This window comes from Schistocerca gregaria, chromosome X (assembly GCF_023897955.1).
Source record: "Schistocerca gregaria isolate iqSchGreg1 chromosome X, iqSchGreg1.2, whole genome shotgun sequence".
In the NCBI taxonomy this organism is placed as follows: Eukaryota; Metazoa; Arthropoda; class Insecta; order Orthoptera; family Acrididae; genus Schistocerca; species Schistocerca gregaria.
Genome location: NC_064931.1, coordinates 599,220,874 through 599,243,608, shown reverse-complemented (window position 1 = coordinate 599,243,608; position 22,735 = coordinate 599,220,874). Strand labels below are relative to the sequence as shown.

Genomic DNA, 22,735 nt, shown 5'->3' with positions numbered 1-22,735 from the left:
TATTACCACTCCAGTCTCCTTTTCTGTCTTTTTAAAGATATCAGTTCTTCGGTAAAGCAAATTTTGGCTGACTTGTTCGAGAACATTTCATTCAGCGTATTCTGCACCTGAGAAAAGCCTAATGACTGATAAGATAGATGGCTGGGTGTAGTTTATTCATAAAATATTGTTTTTCTGCACTGTTTCCTTCGATGGGTCTGATATTCCCCTTCCTCAACTTGAATGCAAACGTCATACATGACTCACGATAACACTTCTCATTTCTTACATCTAACCAAAAGCATACAAGCTTGTAGTTACAAGGTATTGTACCTATAGTATAAAGCCACATTATAGTAAACACGAAAAACTAAATGTTATTGTTCCTATAGCATAAAGCCACATACGAAAAACTAAATGTTACAGTTCCAACAAATGTGCGGGTGGTGTGTGGAAATTCCTATTCTGTCATGTGGCCAGGAAACTGATCTTTACAAAAGGCGACAACCACTCAGTGCGTAATTCGTGTAAATGAGAAATAATTATATGAATTATTATGATAATATTCTTTAAAACTAATTTCCAGTAACTGACGGAATAACACAAAAAAAGATACTGTTCCGAAACTCGGGAGGAAAAAGGGGAGATGGTGCTGGGTTAAAACCGTGTATGAGACCTTGAAACGTGCTCGAATAGTTCAAGTGAAGGAACGCTCTTTACCAGGTGCAAGTATCCGTGTTGGAAACTTTGTGCGCTAAACAGTTTCAACCTACCGGTAAGTTAATGTGAAACATAACACTTCAAAAGTACCGCGTACCTGGCGAGCATGCGCATTGCAATCCGCATGCTGCAGAAGTATCTTCAGCTGACCTTTGTTGCTGATGAAGAGCGATTTGATTGGTCCACAACACCCAGCCGCTATTGGTCGCTTGAGGTATACTCGGATTAAACTATTGCATCATATGCGTATCTGAAGGTTATTAAAATCGAATGCTGTCCCACAGTTCAGTACGTGCTGTCGCGACGAATATACTATGTGAAAGTGACAGTAGGAGAAAGTAGGTAAGTTAAGTAACGTTTTACGTGAAGCAGTGTATTCTTGTTGTACTGTAATAACATCGTAATCCGTCTCTAGATTACTAGGAGCAACTAAAGGTGAACGGGAAACACCTTCGTGAGTACTGTTGCGTGGTGACAATAATAGTAGTGTATAAATTTGTAACACGCTCGATACAATGTAATTAGGAATAAACTGTATCAGACGTACTTCTGAGGCAGCTGACGGTACGTCAAAAAAATAAATAAACTGCATTGCGTGTTTTGATCGAAGTGACAGCTTGTACTTGCAGCATTAGTAGGTGTACTATAAGCAGTGCTAAGGCAGGAAGAACGTGCCCTCGAGAAATATAAAGCAGGTTATTTCTTTCTGCCAACAGCAAGTGCTAGTCTCACATCATCGTTTCTTACGAAAAATGATTGTTACGAGTTTGATGAAATCTCACCACCTGTTGTATATACAAAGACAAATTAGTATCAAATATATTCTCCTGGAAGTTTAGCGAACAGTTTAATTGATTTTGTATAACTGTTTAACTTCATCATGTGTGAACGTTAACGTCATCCCCTTTCAAAGGTAATCTATTGATTTTTTTGTAACATAGTTCATTTATTTTTCTACAACATTAGCCATTTGGTTGGACTGGTGCAATCCTCCCCCACCTCCTCTGTGGTTTCATTTTGATTTCGTTTTACATTTTAAACTGCATTGTTAAATACAAAGTAGCAGTCATTTCAATGTTTACATAAGCCCCAATGTCATCCAGCCTTGTTTCCTTTAATGCCTTCAAATTGAGAATGACTCTGGGCAACTTTCTGATACATGGGTTACAATGTCACAAAGACTGAGACAGTTCCTTACATACACATTGTTTTACTCAGTAGTCCATCTGAGCTTGTTATCTGTCAACAGAGTGTGATAAATAACTAATATCCACTGTCCTGTCATATTGTTAGTCTCAATAAATAACTCCCTTGATTTAATGTCATTGTTGGTCACTAAAGCATCTCTCAATCCACAAAGTTTGTTTGTATGGCATTCTTTTAATTTATATGTATTGATTATGTGATTCATTTACTACCTTGACATAGTGAGTCACATCATTTTGATATCTGAACTATTTCCATAACTTGTTGCAGCGTATGTCGTTTTAAGGTTTAATTCACATGATTGTTTAGATAGGGTATCATTATGAAAAAAAAATACCAACTCGGAAGTTTTTGAGTAACAGAAAAATAATATTGTTTTTTTTCCACTGAATTTAAGACAAATTGATGTTCTCATTGGCTTCCGTTATCTCAAATGTGTATAAGTGGTCTGAAGTGCTCTGTAAGTGTATGCAGACTTTTCCTCTTTCATCGAATTTGCTCTCCTCTTGTACTTTTTGATGTTATAAATGTATTAAGGATGTCATTTTAATTTTGAAGAACTCTCCTGCTTTGCATACTGTATTTATTTCATTGTTGCAAGGTGAAGCTGTTATTTTCCCATGTGTTGCATCATTTATGTGGTTAGTGGTATCTTTCTAATACATTCAGTAATTTGGCTATTGTTTTTCAACTCTGTCAGTTTGTAAATTGTCCCTGCTAATTTTCTTATAAATGAACAGTGTTACTCATTACAATGCACACTTTTTCAGGTAATCTGGTTTAGGAAGTTCTTGGAATCCAAAACGGTCTTTGGTACCCAAACTTTTCATTTATTTTGTGACCAGTTTTGAACTGACAAATCATCAGATGTGTCTACAAAAGGCAAAAAGAATGTGCAAACTTACCAATGAAAGCATTACAGTAGGATGTAACAGTAATGGCAGTAGTGCTAACATAGATCACCTCAGATGCAACGTTACTAGTTTAGGATGTTGGGTATGTTGGCTTTTAGCTGCTCTACAGATCATGTATGTTAACACTTCTACCAGTACTGGTACTGTTTTATACCGTCATAATAAGTAAAAGTAGAGCTTTGATGTTTAAGGGCCTCATTTTTCTTCTTCTGGTATGTGACAGAAAGAACCCAAGAAACTTTTAATGATATTTATAGACAGGAGGTGGTAATGCATGAGGAAGGATGTCAGAAGTTGACAAAGACAGCTAATGTTTAGTATTATTTTAACACTATTAAGCTTGTAAAATACTCAATTGTTCTCTGTGCTGAGTGACTATTGTTTTTCTGAGACCTCAGCAAGATCCATAGCTTAGTTTTTTATGCTTAAGTGCTGCACATTTATGAGATTATTAAGAAAAAGCAATTTATTTTCCTGTCTGCTAAAATTACTAATTGCAAAAGCAAGTGAGAGACCACATTCAAAAGTATTTTTATTGTGAAACTGTCACCAGGACACAATGATTTGAAGAAGCCATTGCTTGCTCCTACCATTGAAAATGGAATGTAATACCTATCTTTTTCTACAATTAGTTTGGAAATGTTCTGATTTTATTATTTTGCAGTATGTGTCCTTACCATTAGAGTTATCAATTTGTGTGTGTGTGGGGGGGGGGGGGGGGGGGAATTAGAGAAGCTCCAAACAAGAGCTGTTTTTGCACTTTTTATTCTGTCTCTTTATGGTATAATAACAACTAAAACTCTCTGTGACTATGTATAGAAGAACTCAATCACGATGTGCTGTTAGATTCTGGTGTGTAGATTGTTGATTAATTTTCAATCTTGTACTGGTCAGTTCCACCTAGCGTTACTGGACATCGGGCTTTATACCTGCTGTAATAATGTTGTGATATGTGATACCGTATGTATGGAAACTGAAGTAGAACAGAACACTGACAATATTTATGTGCTTTCATTTTTTATATGTAGGTTGGGAGAACAGCTGATACGTAATTTGCAACATGAAAGTTTGTCTGTGAGTTGGCAAAGTCAATGAATGTGATGTCATAGTAATAATAATGATACTTGTTATATTGCATAATTGATTTCCATGAGTTCTTTAAATTTTTATTTGTTCCTTTCTGCTGTCGTGCATCGGAGCAGATGAGTGCCATTTTTAAGTTATGTATTTCTATTGAGAATTGTCTACACAACATAGAAACTATTGTCATGAATGGTTAACTTATTTTTTGCCAAGAGAAATTAACTATGCAAATAGTTAACAGGGTTAAGAAGTGTGGAGTTGTGTGAACAATGCGAGCCTTAGGTATATTCTTTGAAGTGTACTGTCACATGTTACATAGATGGCATCTGGGATATTTGGTTATTATGTTTCATCTGTAAATGTTGCTCATGGTTTTTTGTTTATATGGTAGTACGCCAGTTAGTTTTTGTGGATTGTGGCTTATGTCACATTGTTCACTAGACCTATATAGGTTTGTAGGAGATAGTGATCCATTGAAGGGAACAAGTTCTTGGAATGTTGTCTAGTAGACCTGTATGGACTCTTTTTGAAGTCGAGGTGGCAGACTGGCATCTAGGTTAAATTGGAAGGTGACAAAGTATGAGTTGGCAAACCCAACAAAAGTTTCACAACAAAGAACTGTCTTTGTTAAACAATATTTATCTGTGTTGTAGTCAAAGAGCAAGGTTAGGTTGGAAGATGACAGTCTGGTTGCAAGTTGTTGAAGCCAATGAATTTGTTAAGACAGTCCTTCCTTTTTAATACACCTTGTACATTCCAAAGTTACATTTACATCTTTGATGAAAATTGCTATGTTTCCCACTGTGGTCTGATATATTCAAGCTTTTAATATGTTTGAAGGCATTAATCGGAAAGCCATACCCATCCAGAACCCTCTATTCCTATGAGGTCCCATTAATTTTCATTTTGTTAATGCTTTATGTTAGTAACATCATCCACTGCATGTATTTCAGCCATGATAATTGCATTGTTTGTCAAAAGAAGCAGTATCACATTGTTAACTAATCTGGAGACGTGCAACAAATTACATAAGCAGTATTCTTGACTGAAGAGAGGATTTAAGTTTTTGAAAACTTAATTACAAAAAGTATATGAAATTAGTGTGGGGATACTCAAATAGTCAACTGGATGCTGATTTGGGGGGGGGGGGATAAATATAGTTGCCTTGTAAGTACTGTTACATAATAATACCTAACAGCTCATTATGCTGCTGTTATTTTATTAATCAAATCCTAAGCATGAGTGAGGAATGGCACATTCATCTCAAAAGAAAAAGTAAATATATTATATATGAAAAGGAACATAATGATAATGAGAACAGCCCTCTTAAAAACTACTGTAAACTGTAGTAAGGTAAAAGCTCACAGACTGTAGATACTCCTTTAGACTCTTACTTCTGTAATTAGTCGTACACAGTCAAATAACAGGTTGACCAGATGGCTCTTGTGTTATGTATCCCTGAGTTTTTAAAATGCAAATACAGGCACTGAGAAAAAAGTCTGGTGTGGTGCATGATACATTCGTAGATTTGAGAAATATATGCACATCCTTATGTCTTTAATTTTGTGGTATGATCTTATATCCATTCATATAATGAGTGCCACTTAATATATGAATTTGACACTGTTAAATAAAGTTATTGAAAATAAATTAGTAACTATTACTCTTATCATTAAACACTGGATTAGAAAATGCATTACTGTAAGTCTTAAGAGATGTTTGTGAATAATTTAAAATTTGAGACCAGTTATTAATTTTTGTTTGCAATTTACAGTGCTCTGCTTCTTAAACATGAAGTCTGAGAAGATTTTGCTGTATTTTACACTAGCCTCGTTCATACATTTTACCTTGATAGCACAAATTACAGCAAAAGAGAGAGATTACTATGAAGTACTTGGTGTCCAGAGGACTGCTTCAGACAGAGAGATAAAAAAAGCATTCCGAAAACTTGCAATTAAGTATCATCCTGATAAAAACAAAGAGAAAGGTGCTGAAGCAAAATTTCAAGAAATTGCACAAGGTTTGTTTTAATGAAGTAAATTTTTTGACTAATTTCAGCTATAACAGTCAATAAAATGTATGTTGCTGTTATATGCCATATCATGTTGTTACTGTATTTATTTAAATGCCAGAGGATGCTTTGTTCTTTTTACAGCTTATGAAGTTCTCTCTGACCCAGATAAGAGACGAAAGTATGACCAGTTTGGAAGTTCAGCATTTGCAAGTGCTGGTGCTGGTGGTGGTGGTGGAGGTGGTGCACACCATTTCAATTTTGATGACTTATTCCAAAGTGACTTTGGGAGACATACATTTAATTTCAATCCTCATTCACATATGTTTCATCATGAGCAGCCACACAACTTCTTTAGCTTCGATGACTTATGGGAAGAGGTATAGTTTCCTGTTACAATGATTCTAAATTAGATAGAAAGTATAATTTACCATGTAGCTGTGCTGCAAGTGTCAATTAGATTTAGTAGTTTGAAAATAGTACTGGCTGGACAAAGACACCTTTATTTTGGCAGCTATGACTGAAACAACCCCATTAACTGCAAATTTTAAAATGTGTAACAAAATTATCAACTTTTTATTCAAAGGTCACTACGTTCTTTTTTTTTCTCAATGTACAAGATAGAGCAGTGGTTAAGACCCTGGATTGGGAGTCACTGGGTTTGATGAATAACCCAACCATCTCGCTTTTATGTTTTCTGTAGTAGTTTCCCAAATTCACTTAAGGTAAACGCTGTGACAGATCCTTCAAAACTGCTTCAGCCAAATCTCTTCCCCGCCTTGCCTATCTGAACTAGAAATCCAGTTGAAGTTTACTTGACACTGGCAAGATATTAAATATCAAAGTTATTTATTTCTAGTCTTCACCCTCCTCCCCCTCTTTGGACAATTTCAGTCCCACTTAGAAATAAAGCTCTTTTAATGGGGGTAATGCAGGGAAGTTTCCCTAAGTGGTGCACAGTCCACTTAGTGTGCGATTCTATCTGAAGCATCTTTTGTGTATGTGTAAAATTAGATACACAAAACATAGATTGGTAGCCAGTCTTTGTGACGGGGTCATCAGGTACCTGCACAGTTGTAACGCAAGTCAACACAGGGAAATGTGTGTACCAGAGCTGAAAACTGCCCATGCATGCCAAGGAATGTGTGCCTGTCAAGTCTGTGGCACAGGTCCTCCAGGTAGCTGCTGTTGCAGTTAGGTGGCACCCATGGGGAGAACTAATGCTTGGAGGGGGTAGCTGTGTGATGGATAATCTGCAATAAAGATGATTAAACTTTCTCATGCTGATGGCTGCAAGACATTGGCAGGCTCAAGAGAACAGATCATTTCAATAGAGAAATGTGTGACCCAAGACTTTTCCTTCCGTGGCTGTGCCATGGGTGGAAATCTGATTCAATACCTAGTTTGTACCTCAACTCAGTCTATTTTATCACGCACCCATAGATTTTTCATCACAAATCTGGTGCTTTTTTAATCACAAATCCCTTGACTTTTTTATGAACATGTTGACGAACACTTCTGGGGAGCTAACCTCAGTTAGCAAAATGTGGAACTACCCTATCCAAATTAAATGGGTGACCCCTACTCAGTCTCGGGCATTACTCTTCTGTGAGAATCTTTGATACTACTATCACCAGCTCTCCTCAGAAAAGTCTCAATGTCGTCTAAACTATAATTTTCCATCATGATCTCAGATTGCAAACACATGAAGAACTGCATGCAAATTTGGAACAATGAGGTGTCCACAAGATAAAAAGCAGGCAATGGAGCTGTTAATTTTGCTTACCTATGTTACTCAAAAAGATAAAATTAATGATTTACCTCTTCCGTTTAAAGTTCTGAGTTCTATGCCTATAGCAAGTATAAAGACATCCAAATCTCCCTGAACAATGGGCCTTGGTCATTGTCTAAATGGTATCTATTTGTGAGGGGGATAGGATCCTCTCCACCCCTCTGTTTCTACTGCAACCAGATTGGTGACGACAACTCCAGACCCCTATCAGAAAAGATTCCAACTTGACCAGCATTACACAACCCGATACCTCCAGCAAACCCCCCCCCCCCCCCTTCTAAAAAAAAAAAAGAAAAAAATCCCATCTCGAATCAGATACAAAACTCTGTAAGGAGAATAAAAATAAAGAGGACAGAAAACAAGAAAGAAGTCTGAAGATCTGGTGGATCCAGCAGCACTAGACTCCCACCCCCATCCTCCACAAATGATATTGAAATTACACATGTCAGTATTGTTTCTATTTAATGTGTGGTGGTGAGCAGAGGCCAAAATGTGACCTGTCATCTTGAATCCTTCCCACCTCACCTGGGTATACACACAGCTGTCATTCAGCAGAACTGTAGTGGTTATTTTCACCACCTAGCGTAACTTGAAAAGCTACTATCATTTTATGAAACAATATGTGTTGCCTTTCAGGAAACTTTGTTCCCTGAAATGTATCCTCAACCTTATATATTTGCCATGTCTATTTAAATAACAGAGTTGGCCCTGAATGAGCATTAGATAGTGTCTCTACATTGGGCCTCCCTAACATTTTTTCTGATCAGTACTGCATTAGATACTGTGGCTGTTCACATAGGGACAACTATCTCTTGGAGTCCCCCCCCCCCCCCCCCCCCCCCCCCTGCGGGTCTGGGGGTTAGAACAGGTGCGAGGTATTCCTGCCTGTCGTAAGAGGTGACTAAAAGGAGTCTCACATGTTTTCAGCCTTTATGTGATAGTCCCCTGTCGGGTTTGACCTCCATCTTTCTATATTTTCCCAAAGAGCGAGCCAATTGGGGAAGGACGCCTTAAATGGTGAATCGTGTCATCGTCCATTGAGATCGTTATCCCACTTTCTCATCATCGCATTGCAGTCCCACTCATTCCCCATCTCTTGTGCAAGGACACCTTCCTGGGTGCATTTTACACCATGCACTATGCAGTGTCGCTTTCTGTGCCGATGATGACCATGGACTTCTTAGCACCTCATATCCAGCACTGTAGCCAGTCCGTTGAGGTGGGGCCACCATGTACCCTGTTGGTTGTAGCCCCCTGACAACACAGGGATTGCTCTGTTGATGTATGCGCCCTTAACTACCCACGTATGCCATGGAGTAGATGCCCATCTCTCTGGTGCATTGGGACTCCTGGCAATGGCCATCCTGCCTTGCTGAGGCTGGGTGGCGCCCATGGGGATGGCACCTGGCACCTGGTCAGAGTGGGTGGCATCAGGGCAGATGACACACCATGAAGCGTAGTACATCATCTCTTGCTAGTGGTCCGCCACCACCAGTCTCTAAGTGGGCAAAGTATAACTTCACTGCTAAGAAATACAACCCCAAATCATTCCCCTCCCTGATCACACCATGGGAGGAATGCCAGGTCAAGGATGGCAGTGAGGCTTATTCACCCCAGTACCTTGTATTTACAAGAGTTAATGGGGAATTTTTCATGTCTATGAAGCCTCAGTTTTTTGTGGGGCATTTAGAGGACAAGTTGGGGGAGGTGGAGGGCTTGTCCAAAATGTGCTCTGGGTCAGTCTTGATGAAAACAGCATCCTCTGCCCAGTCACGGACATTACTCGCTTGTGATAAGCTGGCGGATGTTTCTGTAACCATCACGCCCCGTAAGAGCTTAAATATGGTCCGGGGTATTGTATTCCACCAGGACCTTCTTTTGCAGTCTGACCATGAACTGCATACCAATTTAGAGTGGCGAGGTGTTCATTTCATCTGGAGCATCCATCAGGGTCTGAAGGATAATCTGGTTGCCACCGGTGCCTTCATCTTGGCCTTCGAGGGTGACACATTGCCCAAAAAGGTAGGTTGTGACGTCAACCCATACATCCCTCCCCTGATGAGGTGCTTTAAGTGCTGGAAGTTCGGCCATATGTCTTCCCGCTGTACTTCCAGTGCCACATGTTGAGATTCTGGGTGTCCATCACATCCCCCTACTACATGTGCCCCACCTCCCATCTGTGTCAACTGTGGAGAGCACAATTTTCCTTGCTCACCAGACTGCAGGATTTCGCAGAAAGAGAGGAAAATCATGGAATATAACCCCCTGGACTGACTGACATACACTAAGGCTAAGAGGAAATTTGAGCACCTCTTTCCTGTGTCTGTGACCTCCTCTTATGCCGTCGCTATGAGAACAATTGTCACCCCATCAGTTCCTCGCATTCCTATCGCCTCTCAGAACCAGAAGACTACACCTGCCCCCTTGATGGTGGGGGGCATTTCCCTCCCTGTTGCTTCCACACCACCTACATCTGGAGCAACACACACGCCGCCCCCCCCCTCCCTCCCTCCCTCCCTCCCTCCCTCCCTCCCTCCCTCCCTCCCTACCAACCATCAGCGATATCAGTCAACACTTCTGAGTCAGAAAAGTATAGGTCTTCTCTGGCTCATCTCGCTAGAAATGGGTCCCTTGGGTCACTCCCTTCCCAGGTTTCTGCTAGTGGGAAAGATGACACCCATCAGTGGCTGAAGAGCCCAAAAGCAGCTGGTTGTAGGGCTTCACGCTCATCCTCAATTCCAGAGACACAGTCAGTGAAGTCCTCCCAGCCAGAGAAACCCAAGGAGCAGCGAGAGAAATCCAAAAAGAAGGTGCCCAAGACCAAGGGAATTGCGGTGGCACCCACACCACCACCACTACCGACGAGCTCTGCGTCTGTTGATGAGGTGGAGATTTTGGTACCCACTGAGGACCTACATCTCACTGGACCCTCACACACAATGGATATAGACTGCTCAGGCAAAAAGTTGGTGACAGCTGGTGACACTGAGGCATAAACTGCCCCATAGAATGTTCCATGCCTTCCCAGTCTCACGATGACGTCATCCTCCAGTGGAATTGCGGCAGTTTTTTCCCACCGCTTGGCTGAGCTATGGCAGCTTTTAAGCTTTACACCTACTTTCTGCATTGCCCTCTAGGAAACCTGATTCCCGGCAATGCGGGCTATAAGGGATACTACAGGAACCATAGTGACTAATAGAGTGTCGGGTGGAGTTTGCGTTTATGTCCTAAACTCAGTCTGTAGTGAACCTGTGCTCCTTCAAACCCCTCTTGAAGTGGTCGCTGTCAGAATGACGACGGCGCAGGAAATAACTGTCTGCAATGTATATCTTCCTCTAGATTGTGCAATATCCCTGAATGTATTAACTGCACTGATTGATCAACTCCCTAAACCTTTCCTACTTTTGGGAGATTTTAACGCTCATAAACCCCTTGTAGGATGGTACCATGCTTAATGGCCGAGGCAGAGACGTCGAAACTTTACTGTCTCAGTTCGATCTCTGCCTCTTAAATACTGGACCACCACGTATTTCAATATGGCTCATGGTAGTTACTCGGCCATTGATTTATCAATTTGCAGCCCAGGACTTCTCCCATCTATACACCGGAGAGCACATGACAACCTGTGTGGTAGTGACCACTTCCCGATCTTCCTGTCACTCCCCTAGCGTCAGGCCCATGGACACCTGCCCAGATTGACTTTAAACAAGGAGGACTGGGAAAATTTCACCTCTGCTGTCACCATTGAATCTCCCCCATATGGTAACATCGATGTGATGGTTGAGCAGGTGACTACAATAGTCATTTCTGTGGCAGAAAACACAACCCCTCACTCTTTAGGGTGCCCCCGGCGAGAGGCAGTCCCTTAATGGTCGCCGGAAGTCACTGAAACAATTGAGGAACGTCAGCGAGCTCTCCAGTGGCATAAGCAGCACCCTTCCGTGGGGCACCTCATAGCCTTTAAACAGCTCCGTGCCCACATTCGCCAACTTATCAAACAATGGAAGCAGGAGTGTTGGGAGAAATATGTCTCAACCATTGGGCGCCATATGTCACCTTCCCAAGTCTGGGAAAAGATCAAACATGTTTTCGGGTACCAGACCCCAACAGGTGTTCCTGGTGTTAACATAAATGGCGTGTCATCTACCGATGCGAACACAAATGCCGAGCACTTTCCTGAGCACTATGCTCGAGCCTCTGCATCAGAGAATTACCCCCAAGCATTTCGCACTCTCAAACGGTGGCTGGAAGGGAAAGTCCTCTCATTCACTACATGCCATAGTGAATCCTGTAAAGCCCCATTTACAGAGTGGGAGCTTCTCAGTGCCATTGCACAGGTCCTGGGCCAGATCGGATCCACAGTCGGATGATCAAACATCTCTCACCTGACTACAAGCGACATCTTGTCATAATCTTCAACCAGATCTGACGCGATGGCGTCTTTCCATCCCAATGGCAGGAAAGCACCATCATCCCGGTGCTCAACCCGGTAAAAACCCGCTTGATGTGGATAGCTATCGGCCCATCAGCCTCGCCAACATTCTTTGTAAGCTGCTACAATGTATGGTGTGTCAGTTGTTGGGTTGGGTCCTGGAGTCACGTGGCCTACTGGCTCCATGTCAGGGCGGCTTCCGCCAGGGTCATTCTACCGATGATAGTCTTGTCCCCCTCGAGTCTGCCATCCAAATAGACTTTTCCAGATGCCAACACCTGGTTACCATCTTTTTTTATTTATGAAAAGCGTATGACACCACCAGGCGACATCATATCCATGCCACATCATACGATTGGGGTCTCAGAGGCCCGCTCCCGATTTTTATCCAAAATTTCCTATCGCTTGGTACTTCCTGTGTCAAAGTTGGTGCCTCCCATATGTCCCTCCCCCCCCCCCCCCCCCCATATCCAGGAGAATGGGGTCCTGCAGAGCTCTGTATTGAGTGTCTCTATTTTTAGTGGCCATTAATGGTCTAGCAGCAGCTGTAAGGCCATCCGTCTCACCTTCTCTGTATGCAGACGACTTCTGCATTTCGTAGTACTCCACCAGTACTGATGTTGCTGAGCGGCATCTACAGGGAGCCATCCACAAGTCACAGTCTTGGGCTCTAGCCCACAGTTTCCAGTTTTCAGCCTCAAAGTCGTGTGTTATGATGCACTTTTGTCGGTGTCATACCATTCATCAAGAATCAGAATTTTACCTTAATGACGATCCACTCACTGTAACGGAGACATATTGATTCTTTGGAGTGGTTTTTGATGCATGCCTGATTGGCTTTGTTTCCTCACCTTCATCAGCTTAAGCGGAAGTGCTGGCAGCACCTCAATACCTTCCGCTGCCAGAGCAACACCAACTGGGGTGCAGATCGTTCTACACTGCTGCAGCTCTGCAGAGCCCTTGTTCAATCCCACCTTGACTGTGGGGGGTCTGATTTATGGCTCGGTGGCGCCATCAGCATTGTGTTTACTTGACCCAGTGCACCACTGTGGCGTTCGCGTAGCGACAAGAGCTTTTAGGATGAGTCCACTGACCAGCATCCTTGGGGAGGCTGGAGTCTTGCCATTGCAGGTTAGGCGTGCACAACTGCTGGCAGTTATGTTGCACATGTTCATAGTTCTCTTGCACGTCCGAATCATCGTCTCCTTTTCCCACCCACGGCAGTCCATCTCCCGCATCGGCGGCCCAGGTCAGAGCATCCAATTGCAGCCCTTGTACGATCCCTTCTTTCCGAACTGGAGTCCTTGCATTTACCACCAATACATGAGGTCCATTCACGTACTCCTCCATGGTGTACGCATAGACCGCGGCTTCGCCTGGACCTTTCACATGGCCCTAAAACTTGGTTAATCCTGCGGCCCTCTGCTGCCACTTCCTCTCGATTCTTGACATGTACTGAGGCCACGAAGTGGTTTAGACCGATGGCTGATGCTCATGTCAGCTTCACGTATGTCAATGGAGGGCATATTGAACAGCATTCCTTGCCCGATGGCTGTAGTGTTTTAACTGCCAAGCTGATGTCTATATCTCGTGCTCTTGAGCAGATCCGTTCATGCCCTAGTGAGTTGTTTCTTCTCTGTACTGACTCCTTGAGCAGCCTTCAGGCTATCGACCAGTGCTATCCTCATCATCCTTTGGTAGCGACCATCCAGGAGTCCATCTATGTCCTGGAAACCAGTCTAGTCATTCAGTGGTGTTTGTCTGGATCCCAGGTCACGTCGGAATCCCAGGCAACAAACTTGCTGACAGGCTGGCCAAACAGGCTACACGGAAACCGCTTATGAAGATCGGCATCTCTGCAACTGACCTGCGTTCAGTACTATGCCGCAAGGTTTTGCAGCTTTGGGAGATAAAATGGCATAACCTCAGCACGGACAACAAACTGAGTGCCATTAAGGAGACTAGAAATGTGTGGCAGTCCTCCATGCAGGCCTCTCACAGGGACTCTGTGGTTCTCGGCCTGCTCCACATTGGCCAGCTTGGGCAACACACGGCTACCTCCTGCGCCATGATGACCCGCTTCAGTGTCGGTGCGGCGCCCAGCTGACAGTGGCCCATATCTTGGTGAGCTGTCCTCCTTTGGCTGTCCTGCGATGGACGCTTCAGTTACTGGACTCGTTGCCATTAATTTTAGCTGACAGCACCTCATCGGCTAATTTAGTTTTATGTTTTATACATTTTATATCAGTTTTATCGCATGTCCTCTGTCCCTGTGTGTTCTCCACTCTAATGCTGTTAGGGTGGATGTTTTAATGGGTCACAGAGTGGCTGGCTTTTCCTTTTTATTCTCATGGTCGGCCAGCCACGATCATCTGCTCACTTGTTTTTACCGCTTCTACCTGTTTCCTGCTTCTCTCTGTGGTTTCCTTTTCCTGTTTTGTCTGTGGTAGTGTTGATTGTCCTTCTGTTGTTCTTCTGGTTCTCCCTTTCTCCTATTATTGTGCTGTATGTCTCCTTTCTTTCCTTCTTTCCCTTGTGTAATTACTTTACATGGAACAAGGGACCAATGACCTCGCAGTTTGTCCCCCCCCCCCCCCCCCCCCCCCACTCATTCTTTTCAACCAAACAACCATCTCCTGGAGTTCGCTTTTGGTTCTTGCTCCGGCTGCATAACTTCACGCTACCTGCCACTTTCCCAGTGGGTATGAACCCTTCACCACCTTGGCTTCATGCGGCGGCCCATGTTCCCCTTGGCCTACATTCGCTTTCTAAGGACAGTACTCCAGCCTCGCTCTATTGCCGTAAGTTTCATGAACTTTGCATGGAACTTCATGATAGTACCTTTGTGTACACTGATGGCTCTTGGATTGACTGCGGTGTCGGGTGTGCCTTCGTCATTTGCACCGATGATTTTCGGTATTAGCTTCCAGAACACTACTCAGTAGTTATAGCAGAGCTCTTTGCCCTGTATCAGGCCACACATTACGTCTGGAGACATGGGCTTTTCAATTGCATCATCTGCTCAGACTCTTTCAGTGCCCTTCAGAGCCTCTGTGTGCTGTACACCATTCCACTCTTAGTGCAATGGGTCCAGGAAAGCTGTTACTTGCTCACTCTTGATGGAGCCATTGTGATGTTCATGTGGGTTCCTGGTCATGTCGGTCTGACGGGAAATGAGACACCTGACACTGCTGTCAAGGCTGCAGTCTTCGTGCCTTGGCCCACTAGTTCTTCCATTTTCTCTGAATATCTCTGTGTTGCCGCCTGTCAGCAGGTGGTGTCACTTCGGCATCACCAGAGGCTCTGAAGGGCACTGAAAGAATCTGAGCAGATGATGCAATTAAAAAGCCCATGTCTCCAGATGTAATGTGTGGCCTGATGCAGGGTGAAGAGCTATGCTATAAATACTGAGTAGTGTTCTGGAAGATGATACCAAAAATCATCAGTGCAGTTTAAGTGGTGCTCCCCTCAACCTTTGACGGTCTGCCATTTCATGACAGAATGCCCTTTTTTGTAACCACTTACATTCTCATTTATGTTTGCCATCTGAGTTATAGGCCATTTTAGTGAGTGATGCACGAGCTGTTGAGCGCATTTTATTTTTTATGCATCATAGCAATATGGCAAAGGACATTTAATCTTTAGTTCAGGACCCTTTCTCAAAGTCCCTGTTTCTATCTGTCTTTCCTTCCTTCGATGGGCATAACATGTAGTTGCTTTTAACTTTTTTTTTCTTCATGTTCTGTGGTTCTGGCATGGGTATATATGACCCTAGTTATTTTTACATCCTAATACAAAACAAAACAAAAAAACATAAGGACAACTATTCATTTTACTCTCTTTATTGTTTACCTTCCCCCCCAGATTTGCCACAAACATATTAATATATTTAATGCTATACATCAGTTACACCTATCTTTCCTCCTCCTTGGATATTTAAATGCCCACAACCCATTGTGGGGTGGTATTGGGACATCTAACTAGGCTATCTAATGCAACAAGTAATCGTGGAACTTGATTTATGTTTATTGAGTGATGCCACTCCAACTCATTCTAGTGTGGCACATGGAACATATTCGTCCAGTGTTCTCTCAGTGTGTAGCTCCAGCCTCCAGTCAAGCCAACTGATGTTACACAATGGCATCTAAGATACTGATCATTTCCAGATTGTCATGTCCCTTCTACACTATTAACCAGCTAAGTGCACACAATGATAGCCCCTCAAAAAAAGCTAATTGACATGCTTTCAATACCACAATACTATCCAGTGCTACTCAACAAGGAAATGTCAACAATGTACTGCACAATAAAACTATCACAACACTAATAGTAGCAGTGTTGTCTTGAATGATTTGGAAACTAGTCACACATCAAAATGCCAAGACAATATAAGGTCGCAGGCAGGCACTTCAATGACATATGCACTGTCTGCCAATGGGAAACCATATTGTCTTTAAAAGGCTCTCTGCTCAGCTACACTACTCCATCAAACATCATAAAAAATGTTGGGAAAGTTATGTTGCTACCATTCAGACCCATACTACTTCTCCATGGGTATGAGCCAAGTTACAGTGTATCTACAACTGCCAGCTAGCAACCAGCATTCCTGATAACCTTCTGCAGCACAATGTTCATACTGTCCGTACTATTATTGCTGAACACCACGCACACCTTGCTATAGAGTCCAAACCATGACCTCTCAGCCTTCTGTGTATAAAAGACATTTAGAGAATTACAGCCTGTCCTTCACTACATTATATCTGGAACCATATAATGCTCCTTTCAGTGAGTAGGAACTTCTCAGAGCTCAGGAGCTTGGCAACAATGTGGCGTTGGGACCTGATAATATACACTACTAAATGCTACAATATGTATCCATGGATTGTTGACCCCATGTCTTTGTGGTTTTTAATTGTATCTGGTATGATGATGCGTTCCCAACCCACCGAACTGAAAGCACATTTGTCCCACTCTTGAAACATGGTGAAACCCCATGAGTTCGGCAGTTACAAACCAATCAAACTTATGAATGCTCTGTATAATCCACCCAAATAAATAGTGAACCAGTGACTGTCTTGATCGCTTGAGATTAGTCCTTTATCTAATTCCCAGTGTGGATTTATGAAAGGCCAGTATACAGCTAACCACCTGATTTGCCAGGAGTCCATAATGATGATGGACTTTGTGTCAACAACAGCTCATCAAAGCCTCCTTTGATTTAAAAAAGCCCCATCATATGTCTTGGCATTACCTCATCTGTATGAAACTATATGAGTGAAGTTTCAGAGACTTCTTCCCAGTTTTTTACCCAGAATTTTTTCACTCTTCAGTTGTTATGCATTTGAGTTGTCCCATCCTACAGTACCCTTCACACACAAGAATGGAGTCCTACAAAGGTCTGTGCTGAATGTGACACTCTTCTGACAACTACCAATGGTAGAAGTGGTCAGTATATGCATCAAGCTCATTCAGAACTTATGATCTTGGCAACTGCTCGGGAGTGGGGCAGTGAGAATCATGTGGTTTGGGCACAGGTGCTCATGAATGAGGCAACTCAGTCATTCTCATCTGGGAAGGGAAATCAGTGAAGTGTTACAATGAATGACCTGCAATGAAAACTGCAAACATAATATGTAAAAATTTAATGAATTCATTATTTCATCTTCACAAAGTTTTGATGTTTGCATTTTCTTGCTGCCTTGTTTAGAAACATAGCAGTGCCAGAAAATAGTCACATGATTCATTCATTGAGTATGTGCCAAGAAGTAAAACATTTCTCTACGGTAATCAAACTCAAATTATGACTGTTCAGTGGAGGAAATAATATTCTTTGTCATATTTAAATGAAAAATATAAATAAAAATGCAAGATACATAAGTCGTTAAATACTCAGTTATTTTAATGTAGTAGAGATTGAAGCACTGTAGCATAGTATATAACAGCCTAGAACACTGAAAACCCCCCGGAGCTCACAACTCTTTAGCGAGTTCATGCTTGGCTACCACAGGGTCCCAACCTTTGCAGCATCTTTCCTCTTCTGTGCTGCATGTCATGCTCTTGCTATTTTTTTCCCCTTCCCCTTTGGGAACAACTCTGGGTTGCTTTTGGGAATGTGTTCTGCATTTTCAGTGGCCTGACATCAGAACAATCTCTCCATTTTTTTTTCTTCACTCTGCTTTTCCTATCCTTCCTCTGCTTCGGCATTTGAGGTTCCTCTTTCTGCTTCCTCTGTGTGCAGTTCTGAAGACCGACCCACTCATCTGATGCTAACACATGACAGGGTAACACATAATTCCCAGCCCCAGGTTGACAGGTAGGGTTCCTGGTACAGGCCAGGCGCAGGGAGGGGTGATGGCCTGCGCTGTGACATTCCCAAATCACTAATTGGTTCTTCTGTCGGGTGTTCGGGATGTGTGACCTGAGGTGTGAACAATCGCCTAAGGGAGGTGTGCCCCCTCTGAAGGGGGTCTCCAGTTGGAAGGAGCCCACCCTTGGTGATGTTGGCAATCATGGGGGGTTTTCTCACAATCACCTTCTTTACAGTCTACATCTACTAAACTTAAATGGAATGAGGCTACTGATTCAAAGACCCTCCCAGCTGCACCACTGTTGCTCATGCTTTCACGTACTGAAGACGGTCAGTCCTTTGCTACGGTTAAATCCGTATATTATTGAAGAAGTTGTTGTTGTAATTGCCAGCCATGTGGAATTGTGCTCTTGTTTACATAATGGCACTTTGCTTTTGGAGGCTACTTCTGATTCTCAAGCACAACTATTACTTGCAGCTTTGTTCCTCCATGGCTATCTTGTTCATGTTGAGGCCAATCAAATGCTGAATTCTTTGCATGGTGTTATTTACACTAGGTTGCACAATGGTCTGACCAACGCAGAAACCCAATCTTCCCTCTCTGATCAGTGTGTCATTGCAGGCAATCAGGTGATGAAAAAGATAAATGTATCCTTAGTGCCCACACACATTTTTTTCTCATGTTTGATAGAGTAGCGCTTCCCTCAAATGTCAGAGCCAGCTATGAAGTTACCACAGTTAGACCGTACATTCCGAACCCGATGCGCTGCTACCACTCTTGAATGTCCTGTTGACACCCGACCAAATGTGTAACCTGTGGTAGGGATGCTCATGAGACCCATTATTTACCTCCTCCTCCTCCTCCTCCTCCTCCTCCTCCTCCTCCTCCCTGCTGTATCAGTTGCTATGGTGACCATGCAGCCTCCTCCCGAGATTGTCCAATGTACCTTGATGAGCAGGCCGTCCAGGAGATCCAGGTGAAGGAAAAAGTGCCTTACCCTGTTGCTTACAAGTTGTTATTTAGTTGGAAACCCTGTGTTTTACCATTCAGCACTTACAGTACTGTTCTTGCTACGTCTCACTCCATGGAGGACATGGCAATGCAAACATGTGACCTCAAATTCAGCACATAGGTTGTAAGGTCACTCAGTGTCACACTAGCACCTGCCTCTCCTCCTCCAAAATTTTGCTGCCAGGGTAAAGTCACCTGCTACTCAGCTGGCAGGCTGGAAAGGACAAAAGGCATACTCCTGTGAAGACTTCTTAAATCCCTCCAGCCAACAAACATCTGAGCCTTTCTCCATCAATCAGAAAGGCTCCAAGAAATCAAAAAAAGGCAAATGGTCTACTCCTTCGCTGACTCAGAGACCTTGTTCAACCGTGTCACCACGTGATACCCTCACCCAACTGGCCATGTCACTGGTGCACACCACCAACTGGTTTTCTGCCCTTGACTCTGCAGTCCAGAGGGAGAATGCTGACACCTCTGTAAATCTCATGGAGCAGGATCCTCCAGCCTCTGCACCCTGTAGGAGAGTGTCTTCAAAGGCTGGCACTTGGCAGCTGCCAAGGCTTCACCCCTTCATTACTTTTCTTATCATGACTTTCCTCCAATGGAATGTTCTTGGCCTTAGATCCAAAAAGGAGGAATTATGGCTGCTCTTGGAATCGAAGTGTCCACTTGTTCTCTGCTTCCAGGAAATGAAATTGTGTCCTCATGACCACTTTGACCTTTCTAATTTCTTTCTGGTCCGCTTTAACCTCCACGCTATGATGGCATCCCATTTTGTGGGGGAGTTATGCTGCTCATCCAGGATGACATTCATAGTCAAACTACCTCCCTGAGCACCTGGCTTCAAGCTGTTGCATTCCACATTTTCCTTCCTCACTTCACCTTTTCCCTTTGTACTGTTTACATCCCTCCATAATTTAGTGCCACCAGAGCAGACTTCCTCCAGCTTATTTGGCAACTCCACCACCCCTTTTTGCTGCTCTGTGAATTTAATGTGCACAATCCCCTTTTGGCGCTCTCCTCATTGAAAGTCTGTATGCACAAGCTGCCGAATTACTGCTGTCATACCAATGTGTTGTTCTCCTGGAGTTTGCTTTCGAGTAGTGCTTCAGCAGCTTAACTTCACAGTACCTGCCACTTTCCTGATGTGTGGGAACCCTTTACCATCTTGGCTTCGTGTGGTGGCCCGTGTTCACCTAGGATGTCCTTCTCTTTCTAAGGACATTATTCCAGACTCATACTATCATCATATGTTTCTCGACCTTCACACGGAATTTGACTATAGTACCTTTGTGTACGCTGATGGCTCTCGGACTGACCATGGTGATAGGTGTGCTTTCGTCATTGGCACCGACGGTTTTCAGTATCAGTTTCCGGAACACTGCTCAGTATTTACAGAGGAGCTGTTCACCCTGTGGCAATGCAGTACATCTGGCAACACAGGCTTTTCAATTGTGTCACTTGCTCCAACTCTATCAGTGCACTTCAGAGCCTCTGTGTGCTGTACACTGTCCATCCCTTAGTTCAATTGGTCTAGGAAAGCTGTCACTTGCTCACTCTTGATGGAGCCACTGTGATATTTATGTGGGTCCCTGGTCATGTCGGTTTGATGGGAAATGAGGCCACTGATGCTGCTGTCATGGCTGCAGTTCTCCTACCTCAGCCTCCTACTTCTTCCATTCCCTTCGATGATCTGTCAGTAGGTTGTGTCACTTTGGCGTCACCACTGGTCTTCCCTTCATGGGGACAAGCTCTGGGTATTAAACCTCCCCCAGCAGCTTGGCTGACATCCTCTCAGCCCTCTGGCCACAAGGAGATTACTTTAGGTAGGTTACATATTGGGCACTGTCTTTTTAGCCATCTCCATTAGTTAAGTGGTAATCCTCATTGTCCTCAACCTTTGATGGTTCGCCATTTCGTAATGACATGCCCTTTTTTTAACCACTTACATTCTAATTTATGTTTGCTGTCTGAGTTATCGGCCGTTTTGGTGAACGATGTGCAAGGTGTCACTTCTGTTTTACTTTTCATCTTGACATTCACAGACCATCCTCTATCATCGTCACAGCTCCGTAACCAATGGTACTCGAATGTCTGAGTCTTATGAGTGCATTGAGAACTAGCAGACTTATCGTGGCAGATGTTTTATCGCTTGCTATTGCCCCATTGCATCTTGTGGTTGTGAGTACAACTCAAGGTGGCGACTAGCTTGCAGGCGAGACTGAAAGCTGAGATGACTGGCTCTAATTAACGGCCTTGCAGGGGCCCCAGCACATGTAGTCTCATTGTTCCTGTGTGTTGTACTTGCTACAGCTAAATTGTGAGTCTTACTGAGCAGCAGCGACAGTAAGCCTCAAGGAAAGTGCAATGCTGGACCCTCACTCATAAATTCTAGTATTCTACTGCCAAAACATGTTATTTATTAACAGAGGATTTCTCTCCAGTACATACCGTCAGGAGATGAAATGACTAGTACTACCGATAGACATGTGTGAAAGTGTGGGACTAGGACTCTCTCATCCTGGGGACTGGGTGACCCGCCCTTCATTTTTAGCCTTCCTTAAGATACTCCTCTCCCCTACCTGACATGGGACCTATTGGCTCCAAAAAGTTAGGAGTGTTGCTGTTTTACTTTTACATGTGTCTATCAGCAGTGCTAGACATTTCATCTCCTGAAAGTAAGTACTGGCCAGCAATTCTGTTTCACAATTTTAGTTTTGTGGACTAAATTTTCCTTTGATCTGAAATGTATGTTATGCACTACTTCTGTCGCAGAATTGTTCATCCAAATCCAGAAGTTTTACCTTTGCAATGATCTGCTTGATGTGGTAGATTCAGCTTGCTTTTTGGAACTTTTATTTGGTGCCTGGTTGACATGGCTACCATGTATTTGCCAGCTTCAAATGAAGTGCCTGTTGAGACTAGACACTCAGTTACCTTGGTCACACATACTGGTGTGCAGACCAGTCAACCCTCTTGCATTTTAACAAAGCTCTCATTGTAACTCAACTGGATTCATAAGTCAGGCTTATGGATTAGTGATCTCATCAGCATTATAGCCACTAGATCCAGAGCACCATCACAGGATCCTACTTGCGACTGGCACCTTTTGAGAAAGCCCTGTGGACAGCCTCCTGGCAGAGGTTGGGAGTCCTCCTCCATAGATCAGATGCTGTCAGTTACTATTATATTACACAATAATTGCCCACAGTTTCCCAGAACACTTGCATCACAGTGTCATTTTCCCCAGAATGGGGACTCGTCTTCTACAACGCAACC

At 43.2% G+C, this 22,735-nt stretch overlaps 1 protein-coding gene across 2 annotated transcripts in view; it reads left to right on the top strand.

The window, feature by feature from the left end:
• Window positions 1–911: 911 nt before the first annotated feature.
• Window positions 912–22,735, top strand: part of LOC126297608 (dnaJ homolog subfamily B member 9-like) — a 35,606-nt gene continuing 13,782 nt past the window's right edge. Inside the window, exons 1-4 of one of the 2 annotated variants that reach the window (XM_049988609.1) lie at window positions 912–1,041; window positions 2,676–2,901; window positions 5,677–5,922; window positions 6,058–6,293. In XM_049988609.1, coding sequence (XP_049844566.1) covers window positions 2,895–2,901; window positions 5,677–5,922; window positions 6,058–6,293 — 489 coding nt within the window. In that variant the 5' untranslated portion in view covers window positions 912–1,041; window positions 2,676–2,894. The remainder of the gene's footprint in view (window positions 1,042–2,675; window positions 2,902–5,676; window positions 5,923–6,057; window positions 6,294–22,735) is intronic. The other variant, XM_049988610.1, reaches the window with a different exon arrangement.